The sequence below is a fragment of the Megascapheus bottae genome, chromosome 16, assembly GCF_031878675.1.
Source record: "Megascapheus bottae isolate mThoBot1 chromosome 16, mThoBot2.hap1, whole genome shotgun sequence".
Taxonomy (NCBI): Eukaryota; Metazoa; Chordata; class Mammalia; order Rodentia; family Geomyidae; genus Megascapheus; species Megascapheus bottae.
The window spans coordinates 4549624-4559874 of NC_143524.1; the positions used below are offsets into that span (position 1 = coordinate 4549624).

Genomic DNA, 10251 nt, shown 5'->3' on the forward strand with positions numbered 1-10251 from the left:
TCTCGAGCTTCCATTGGCCACCGCAGACGTCCGTCGGCCGCTATCCCCGCCCCAATGCGGAAGTGGCGAGGTCCTCGGGATCCGACTGTGGATGGGTCCGGACGATGGGGCACCCGTGGGCGGCTGGGAGAGCCGAGGGGGCTCCCGCGCGGCTGCCGCTCGTGCTCACCGGCCTGTGGGCCGCCGCCGTGGGCCTGGAGCTGGCCTACGTGCTGGTGCTAGGTCCCGGGCCGCCCCCGCTGGGACCCCTGGCCCGGGCCTTGCAGCTCGCTTTGGCTGCGTTCCAGCTGGTTAACCTTCTGGGCAACGTGGGGCTCTTCCTGCGCTCGGACCCCAGCATCCGGGGCGTGATGCTGGCCGGCCGCGGCCTGGGCCAGGGCTGGGCGTGAGTGGGGCGCGCCGTGCACGGGGGCGGGGCGCAGGCCCGGAGGAGTTGGAACCGGAGTACGTTAGCATCCGGGTTCTTAGAGCCCGAGCACTCCCTTCAGAACCCGGCATGGAAGGGGCCAAAGGAATCTGCCTCACTTAAGTATTTACCGATCAGACAGGGCTTGGGAAGCAGTGAAATAGATTTCCAGGGTCCGAGACAGGTGCTGAAAAATAGACGGGGAGGAGGGTGTGGAAACAACCATTAGAATCGGCCGAAAGGAGGGTGCGAACCTCAATTTAAAACAGATGGCCAGTTCTCACCACCGGCTCCATTTGAGGTGGAAGACGGAATAAACTTGATTTGATGATCCCTCGTTCTGCTCAGAAGTCGTATACTGTGCTTTGTGCTTGGCAAATACATACAACCATAACTGATCAACTTAGGATTAAGAATTTAAATATGGGGCCGGGGGTTTGGCCTAGTGCTTGCCTTGCATGCGCGAAGACCCGGGTTCGATTCCTCGGTGCCACATGCATAGAAAAGAAAAAAAAATAAAGCCGGAAGTGGTGCTGAGGCTCAAGTGGTAGAGCTCTAGCCTTGAGAAAGTCCAAGGACAGTGCTCAGGCCCTGAGCTCAAGCCCAGGACTGGCAGAAAAAAAAAAAAGAATTTACATATAAGAAGCCAGGCACCATTGGCTCACGCCTGTCAGTCCTCCTATCTACTCAAGGAGGCTGAAAAATGAAGGTTGCAGTTTGAAGCCATACCAGGCAGGAAAGTCCATGAGACTTCCATTCAATTAACAAGAAACCTGTTGGAAGTGGAGTTGTGCCTCAGTGGTAGAGTGCTAGCCTTAAACCAAAAAGCTCAGGGACAGCGCTCAGGAGCTGGGTTCAATCCTTATACTGGCACACACACACACAATGAGAGATGGTGAAATTGAGGACAGATCGTTCCAGGCAGAAGAAACAAACAATGCAAAAGCTTTGAGGCAGCTGTGTGCCCACCATCTCTGGCAAGGCCAGAGAGACTGGCATAGGCTGGAGGGTGGGGATGGGGGGGAGAGTAGGACCCTGTAGGGTCCTAGAAGATTTGCTTTGTACTTGAAGTGGAGAGTCACTGGAGGTTTTGTTTTATGTTTTTGTTTTCTGGTCCTGAGGTTTGAACTCAGGGTCTAGGCATTATCCCTGAGCCTCTTTGAGCTCAAGGCTGGCACCCTACCACTTGAGCCACAGTGCCACTTAAAGCTTTTTCTGTTTGTGTGGTACTGAGGAATGGAACCCAGGGCTTCATGCATGCTAAGCAAGCAGTCTACCACTAAGGCACATTCCCAGCCTCACCAGAGATTTTTAAGCAGAGAAAAGACATCACTTGGGCTGTAAAAACAATCCTCATGGCTACTAGGATGAGCAGTGAAGAGGTTGCTGCAGTAATGCCAAGAAAAGTCGGTAGTGACTTAGATCAAGGTGTAGGAAGTGAAAAGCTTGCTAGTAGGTGCTGAGAGGTCGAGGACGACCTTATTAAGACTGGCAGCTGAAAGCCACCTTAGATCTTGGGGAATCTTAAGGCTTCAGGAAGGCAGGTGGTTATTTTTGTTTCCTTAGGAGCTCTGGGATTGGTCTGGTCATCCTGTGGAGTATTCAGAGCTGCTGGAGGGTACTGACCTGTGGTGTTCTTTTCTTGCAGTTACTGCTACCAGTGCCAGAGCCAGGTGCCACCTCGCAGTGGGCATTGCTCTGCCTGTCGAGTCTGCATCCTGCGTCGGGACCATCACTGCAGACTGCTGGGCCGCTGTGTGGGCTTCCGGAACTACCGGCCCTTCCTGTGCCTGCTGTTCCATGCTGGGGGAGTCCTGCTCCATGTCTCAGTGCTGCTGGGCCCTGCCCTGTCAGCCCTGCTGCAGGCTCACTCAGCCTTCCACACTGCTGCCCTCCTGCTGCTGCCCTGGCTCATGTTGCTCACAGGTAGGGAGGCAGGGAGTCCAGGTAGGGGGGTTCAAGCCCCTTGTAGTGGGAGGTGAAATTTCCTGCTGGTTCTGGCAGTGCTCCGGGGACTAAGTCCCAATGTCATTTATGAGTTTGGAACTCAGGGCCTTAGACTTGCTAGGCAGCCATTCTCCCTCTGTATCCCAGCTGACTTAACAGATCTCTTCACCCCTGCCCCCTCTATCTCCTCTCGATTTGCCTAGGCTTGCAGCTGCTTTCCTGCTCTTTCCTTTACCTGCTTCTACCTTGCCTGTCAGAGCCAGGATCTATTTCCAGCAAATCCACAGGACCTCTCCTATTCCCTCCTTTTTTCTTTTGATTATGCTAGGATTTGAACTTTGGAACTCAGAACCAAGCAATTGCTAGGTAGATGCCATACCAGTTGAACCATTGCAACCATTATTACTGTCTTAATTCCAGAACATTTTTACCCCAAAGAGAAACAGCCCCTCTCCATTCCTCTCTAATCTCCCAGAGCCAGCAGCTCCTAATCTGCTTTTCTAACTGAGCATTTGCATATCTAGGACTTCTCCTAGATAGAGACGCCTATAGCATGTCCCATGTTTCATGGCTTCCTGTTATTGGTTGATTGATTGATTGATTGATTGTGGAGGGAGGGGGCTTGAACTCATATCCTTGAGCTCCTACTTGGCTTTTTCACTCAAGGCTAGCACTCTACCATTTGAGCCATAGCTCCATCTCTGGCTTTTTGATGGTTAATTGAAGATAAAAGTCTCACAGGGGGGTGAGGGGAGAGAAACAGGGACAAAAATATGAGAAGAGGTATCAATGTGTGAGAAGTAACACACTTATTATCTGACAAATGTAACTGCAACCCCTCTATACATTACCCTGACAATTAAAAAAAAAAGGTAAAGAAGGATATGATATATGTTAAAGGGGAAGCCAGTGGTGGCTCACGCCTGTAATCCGAGCTGCTCAGGAGGCTGAGATCTGAGGATCTAGGTTCAGAGCCAGTCGGGCACAAAAGGACTGAGACTCTTATCTCCAATTAACCTCTAGAAAATGGGAAGTGGGGCTTGGCTCAAAGTAGGGCAGTAGCCTTGAGATGAAGAGCTCAGGAACAGACCTCAGGCCGAGTTCAAGCCACATGACCCACCAAAAAAAAAAAAAAAAAAAAAAGGGATGGGGGGAATAATCCATTAAAAGGCTATTACACTTTTTTTTTTTTTTTTTTTTTTTTTTTTTTTTGCCAGTCCTGGGCTTGGGCTCAGCACTGTCCTTGGACTTTCTCAAGGCTTAGCACTCTACCAATTGAGCCTCAGCACCACTATGTTTGTGGTACTGAGGAATCGAACCTGGGTCTTCGTACATGCTAGGCAAGCACTCTACCACTAGGCCAAACTCCTGGCCCAAGGCTATTACACTTCTAAATATATATGTATTCAATGTTGGGACCTCTACATTCGTTAAAAAAATATTTTAATGAAAATTAAAGAAAACGTTGATATAAAATAAATAAATAAATAGAATGGTGGAAAAAAAAAAAGTCTCCTAGACTTTTCTCCCAGGACTGGCTTCAAACCAGAGTCCGTAGGTCTCAGCTTTCTGAGTAGTTAGGAGTACAGGCATGCGCCACCAGGTACTCGTATAGCCAAGATGGTACAAGGTACTATGCTTTTCCACTATGATCCAGAGTGCTGGTGTAATTGAGTAACTAAAAATGGCCAGTTTAATGTCTGAGCGTTCCTGGAGGGAAGAGAACCTTTTTTCATCCTGTTGATAAGGAGGCCCAGTGCATAGGCCCTCACCAAGTTTGTGATACTCAGATAGAAGAACTCCCTGAGGCAGGCGCTGTCTGTCAGCTCCACCACTGTGTTCCCATTGTCCAGCACAGGGCTGGCCTTGGGATAGAACTCTGTTTACAGGCTTCATGCTGGGGAGTAGAGGGAGGAGGAGGGCAGGAGCTGCCCCCTGACCTTCCCTGTTCTTTCTCTGCAGGCAGAGTCACTCTGGCTCAGTTTGCCCTGGCCTTCGTGGTGGACACGTGCGTGGCAGGTGCGCTGCTGTGTGGGGCTGGGCTGCTCTTTCACGGGATGCTGCTGCTTCGGGGGCAGACCACGTGGGAGTGGGCTCGGGGCCAGCACTCCTATGACCTGGGGCTCTGCCACAACCTGCAAGCAGCCCTGGGGCCCCGCTGGATCCTCATTTGGCTCTGGCCCTTCCTGGCCTCCCCATTGCCTGGGGATGGGATCACCTTCCAGACCACAGCTGACATGAGACTTGTGGCTTCTTGACTCCAGGAGGAGCCAAAACTGCAAGAGGCAGAGGAGAGTGGAGGAGGGGGCTGATAACTTATTTCTGGCCCCACCTTGCTACAGAAGGGAAGCCAGCTTGGCCTTGGATACCTGCAGTGGGCAGCTCTGCTTCTTTCTTTGGCCTTGCTCCTGCCCAGCTTGAATGCTTCCATGTCCAGGGCTTTGGCCCCTACCCTTTGGCAAGAGAAGCGTCTGCTCAGCCAGCCTGGCTGCCCCTCTGCCAGGCTAATAAAGCACCTACCTGGTTCTTGGACCCCTCCATCTCTGCTGGTTTTTGTTTTTGTTTTCCTGATCATGGGGCTTGGATTCTGGGCCTGAAATACTCTCCCTGAGCACTTCACCTCAAGTCTGCCACCCTACCCCTTGAGCCACAGCGCCACTTCCGGTTTTCTAGTGGCTAATTGGAGAGAAGAGTCTCACGGACTTTAGTGCCCAGGCTGGCTTTGAACCTCAGGTCTCAACCTCCTGCCTGCTGGATTTTTGTTGTCTTGCATGCTGTTTTTTGTTCCTGTGGTTTTCAGAGATGCTGCCTCTCTAGGTGACAAGAATATGGGACAGTAAACAGATAAGGCAAGATTGGAACCCAGGTCTTCGCACAAAGGTGAGCAGGAGAAAAATGAGGACAAAGTGGTGGGCTGAGGATGTTCAAGCACCTGTGAAAGGTAAAGCCCAGCGCTCAGGGGAGGCCTGCATCACTGGCTCTCTGGAAGCTGTTTATTCAATGTTTTATTTAAATACATAAGCAGCTAAATATGGAAGGCACCGTAGTTTCTCTCTGCTTGCTCATAGACTGATTAAACTGGTAGAGAAGTTAAAGAAAGAAAAGAAAATAGGGGACAGCAATAACCCAAAGGTTCTGAAACCATTTGTGCTACTCTTAGCAGAGAATCAATAGTCAAATTTATGTCTTTCCAAAGGGAGAGACCCCAAAACATGGCAGATTGACCCCTAGATTCCCGGAGACTCAAGAATTCCACCAGTACTTCCACCAACCTTGGAATGGTTGGAAAATCTATAGTTTGTGCTATGTGCTACCCTCCTGCAGACACCACCTAGAGTGGGGGAGATAGAAGGCTTTTGGAGAAGCATGAAAGCTCTGGATGTCAGAAGTACTGAAGGAGGTGAGGATGAGGAGGCTGGACTAGAAATGAAGGTGGAAAGTCCATAATGTTGTATGGTTGCCCCCTGACATGGCAGACTTGTCCCCTCCAACCTCTCAGAGGAGTCCACCTTTCTGACAGACTCTGTCCATACTCTCAGAGGTCATTGATGTGTTCTGTTCTTTTGTTTTTGTTTTGGGTATGTTCTATTATTGTTGTATTAAAACAAAAAAGGTACTAGGAATTTCATGTGCCTGGCACTGGGTATAAACGCTTTCTAGATCCATCCTGTTTCCTCCTCTGAGTCACCTTACCTTCTAGAAAATGTTCCCATGATTTTTTAAATTTACTACCATGAGGAGATGCAAAAGAATACTGGAATCCTAGCTACTTAAAAGACTGGGTTCTGAGGATCGAGGTTCAAAGCCAGAGCAGGCAGAAAAGTACAGGAGACACATTTTCAACTAGGCAGCAGAATATAGGATACTGAGCTGTGGTTCAAGTGGTAGAGGGCCAGCAAAGAAGCCAAGCAAGAGCACAAGGCCCTGAGTTCAAGCCCTAACACTGTCACATAAAGGGGGAAGGAGTGCTTATAAACTCTCTTATCTGTTAGAGAAAATTACCATTTTTTCTTTTTCTCTTTCTTTCTTTCTCTTTCTTTTTGCCAGTCCTGGGGCTTGAACCTAGGGCCTGGGCACTGTCCTTGGACACCTTTTGCTCGAGGTTAACACTCTACCACTTGAGCCACTTCCAGCTTTTTCTGTATTTCCAGGGAATCAAACCCAGGGCTTCACACATGCTAGGCAAGCACTCTACCATTAGGCTACATTCCTGGCCCCCAAATTACCATTTTTTTTTTTTTTTGCCAGTCCTGGGCTTGAGCTCAGGGCCTGAGCACTGTCCTTGGACTTTCTCAAGGCTAGAACTTCAGCATCACTTCCAGCTTTTTTCTATGTATGTGGTACCGAGGAATTGAACCCAGGTCTTTGTGCATGCAAGGCAAGCACTCTACCACTAGGCCAAACTCCCAGCCCCCCAAATTATCATTTTCTTGACAAGACTGTTGTATCCTATCCTTCACTTCCCTGTCTTATCCTGTCTTATTCTGTATTCTTTTTTTTTTTTTTTTTTTTTTTTGTGGGTCATGGGGCTTGAACTTGGCCTGGGCACTGTCCCTGAGCTCATCAGCTCAAGGCAGATACCACTCTACTCCTGGGCCTGGGCATTGTCCCTGAGCTCTTTAGCTCAATGCTACTGCCCTGCCCTTGAGCCAAGCCCCACTACCTGTTTTCTAGAGGTTAATTGGAAATAACAGTCTCTTTTGTGCCTAGGCTGGCTTTGAACCTTGATCCTCAGATCTCAGCCTCCTCAGTAGCTAGGATTACGAGTCACCTTGCCCGGCGTGTGTGTGTGTGTGTGTGTGTGTGTGTGTGTGTGTGTGTGTGTGTGTGTGTGTGTGTGTGTGTGTGTGTGTGTGTGTGTGTGTGTGTGTGTGTGTGTGTGTGTGTGTGTGTGTGTGTGTGTGTGTGTGTGTGTGTGTGTGTGTGTGTGTGTGTGTGTGTGTGTGTGTGCCTGAGCTCAGGGCCTGAGCTATGTCCTACCATTTGAGCCACAGCCCCACCCTGGCTTTTTCTATGTATATGGTACCAAGGAATTGAACCCAGGTCTTTGTGCTGCTAGGCAAGCACTCTACCACTAGGCCATATTCCTGTCTTATTCTTTCTCCTACTTCTGTTTCTGTTTGTGCTTGTTTGAAGTGTCTGAATTTTATATAAGCGTAATAATAGTTTATTCTATGAATGACTTGCCTTTTCACTCAGTAATTATGTCTATGAGATGTCACCAAATGATTGCTTGTAGTGGCAGAGCATTTCCCTGCTGTGTGGTGATCGCTTTTTGGTCTTTGAAATCTGCAACCTGTTTGTTGGGAAAAGAGCCTTGATCTTCCACATCAGTTTTAGGATCAGCTTGTCAAGATTCACCAATGAAAGCCCACTGACTCTCTTATATCAGTTTGGAAATAAGCATGTCTATAAGATTGAATTTCCCAGTTCATGAACATGGTGTATCTCGTTGAATATTTCCAATAAAGGGAAACTTTTCTCATAATAATGCTTTTTTATTAGGTTTGTTCTTAAGTATGTAATATTTCAATGCTGCTATATATGATTTAGAAAAAGAGGTCATATCCAGCACACCTAAAAGTCAATATGTAGCTACTTGTAGATTCTTCTGAATTTTCTTTTTTTGTTGTTGTTGGTGGCTGTCAGGCATAAACTCTGGGCCTAGGTGCTGTCCCTGAGCTCTTCAGCTCAAGGCTACTGCCTGAGTAGCTACTGTAAGTGAGTCCATACTGTAAGTGAGTCCATTATATATTGTAGGGGCCCCCTTTCTGACTTCAGAGGAAAAAAGTTTGTTTGACAATTAAACATGACCTTGGCTTCCCAAGCAGTAAATTTAACACTTACTGTTAAATGAGATGAGGAATTTTTTTCTTTTTTTTATTCAGACAGAATTTTACGGTGTGGTTTTAGCTGGTCTGGGACTCATGCTCCTGCTTTAGCTTCCAGAGTGCTGAGACTGCACGTTTGTGCCAACAGGTATTATGTAACTGGAGTATTCATAAGTGCTTGTATCCACTCATCTATTGAGTTTTACATGTGGAAAAAAAAACTTTAATCAATTAAAAAAGTTATTTTTCAGGCTGGGAGTTTGGCCTAGTGGTAGCATGCTTGCCTAGCATGCATGAAGACCCAGGTTCAATTCCTTGGTACCACACACATAGAAAAAGCCAGAAGTGGTGCTGAGGCTCAAGTGGTAGAGCTCTAGCCTTGAGAGAGAAAGTCCAAGGACAGTGCTCAGGCCCTGAGCTCAAGACTCAGGACTGGCAAGGAAAAAAACTAAAACAAACACTTGCTGAGAAAAAGGCAACCAGGAGTAGAAATGACATGGAAATGGAAGCATAGCCTCTAGTAAAATAATTTCCAACTTCAAATATTACGACTCAGCCAAACTATCATGTGTAAACTGAATAAAGCAATGCTGAGACAAACACTGTCCTGAGTATTCAACAAGAATGACTTGTAAAAGGTGGTCAGGAGCCAAGCCCAGCAGCTCATGATTGTGTGATCACAGCTACTTGGGAGGCAGATATCAGGAAGAGAGAGGGGTAAGGCCAATCCAGGAGGTGGGAGGAGTTCATGAGACTTTTTTTTTTTTTTTTTTGCCAGTCCTGGGGCTTGAACTCAGGGCCTGGGCCCCATCCCTGGACACTTTGCTCAAGGCTAGCACCTGCCACTTGAGCCACAGTGCCACTTCCGGCTTTTGCTGTGTATGTGGTACCAAAGAATTGAACCCAGGGCTTAATGTATGCTAGGCAAGCACTCTATCACTCGGCCAAGCTCCCAGCCCTGCTCATGAGGCTCTTAAGTTACTAAGTAAGTTGGGCATGGTGGCTTATGACCCCAGCTACACAGGAGGTTGAAGGGAGAATTGGGATATGAGGCTGACACTAAGCAAAAATGTGAGACTGGGGGCCAGGAGTTTGGCCTAGTGGTAGAGTGCTTGCCTAGCATGCAGGAAGACCTGGGTTCAATTTCTCGGCACCACATATACATAGAAAAAGCCAGAAATGGTGCTGTGGCTCAAGTGGTAGAGCTCTAGCCTTGAGAAAGCCCAAGGATAGTGCTTAAGCCCTGAGTTCAAGGCCCAGGACTGGCCCCCCCAAAAACCCCACAACAAAAAAATGTGAGACTGGTGGGGGGAGCATGGCTTAGTGGTAGAGTTCTTGCCTAGCATGCATGAAGCCCCGGTTCTATTCCCTGTGTATATGTACCACATATACAGAAAAGCTGGAAGTGGTGTTGTTGCTCAAATGGTAGAGCTAGTCTTGAGAAAGCCCAAGGACAGTGCCCAGGACGTGAGTTCAAGCCCCAGGACTGGAAAAATAAAGTGAGACCCTTCCTAACTGAAAAATAAATTTAAAAAATGGCTAGAGACATGGATTAATGTCTCAATGTGGTAGAATGTCTGCCTAGCAAGCTTAAAGATGAATTCAAACCCAGTACCACCAAAAAAGAGAAGAGAAGGATTAATGGGCATTTATATATTTCCCCAAGTAATGGGTAATCTGAAAAGTCATGAAGCCAAGGGGATAGGGGACCCTCAAAGAGAATATTGTTTTTCTTTTCTTTCTTTCTTTTTTTTTAACCTTTTTTTCCAGCTGGGACTTGAACTCAGGGCCTGGGTGCAGTCCCTGAGCTCTTTTATTAAAAGCTAGTGCTCTGCCATTTTGGGTCACATCCCGTTTTTTGGTGGGTGACTGGAAGTAAGAATCTCACAGGGAACCACAACCCTCACAGCTCAAGGCTCCTGGGTAGCTAAGATGATAAGCTACCGGTGCCTGGCAAAGGGAATAATCCCCTAAGCAAATAATCCTCAGGGAAGTAGACGACGAATAAAAGAAAAAGGGAAACCATCAAATTGGGAATAGGGAATCTACTGGCAAGTAGATTGCCTA

The 10251-nt window shown here is 47.8% G+C and overlaps 1 protein-coding gene across 2 annotated transcripts; it reads left to right on the forward strand.

The window, feature by feature from the left end:
* The first annotated feature begins 81 nt into the window (after positions 1–81).
* Positions 82–6376, forward strand: Zdhhc24 (zDHHC palmitoyltransferase 24). Of its 2 annotated transcripts, XM_090347305.1 has the most exons (4): positions 82–385; positions 2055–2332; positions 4316–4372; positions 4618–6376. In XM_090347305.1, the coding sequence occupies exons 1-4, from the start codon at positions 105–107 to the stop codon at positions 4962–4964; spliced, it is 963 nt and encodes a 320-aa protein (XP_090203431.1). In that variant the 5' UTR covers positions 82–104; the 3' UTR covers positions 4965–6376. The 2 variants fall into 2 exon arrangements, with proteins under 2 accessions (XP_090203431.1, XP_090203432.1); XM_090347306.1 differs by having other exon boundaries at positions 4316–4692.
* The last annotated feature ends 3875 nt before the right edge of the window (positions 6377–10251 follow it).

Coding starts and splice junctions, on each gene's coding strand:
- Zdhhc24 (XM_090347305.1), top strand. CDS start 105: ATGGGGCACCCGTGGGCGGCTGGGAGAGCCGAGGGGGCTCCCGCGCGG. Junction 386..2,054: donor GGCCTGGGCCAGGGCTGGGC/GTGAGTGGGGCG, acceptor CTTTTCTTGCAG/TTACTGCTACCAGTGCCAGA. Junction 4,373..4,617: donor GGTGGACACGTGCGTGGCAG/GTGCGCTGCTGT, acceptor TCTTGACTCCAG/GAGGAGCCAAAACTGCAAGA.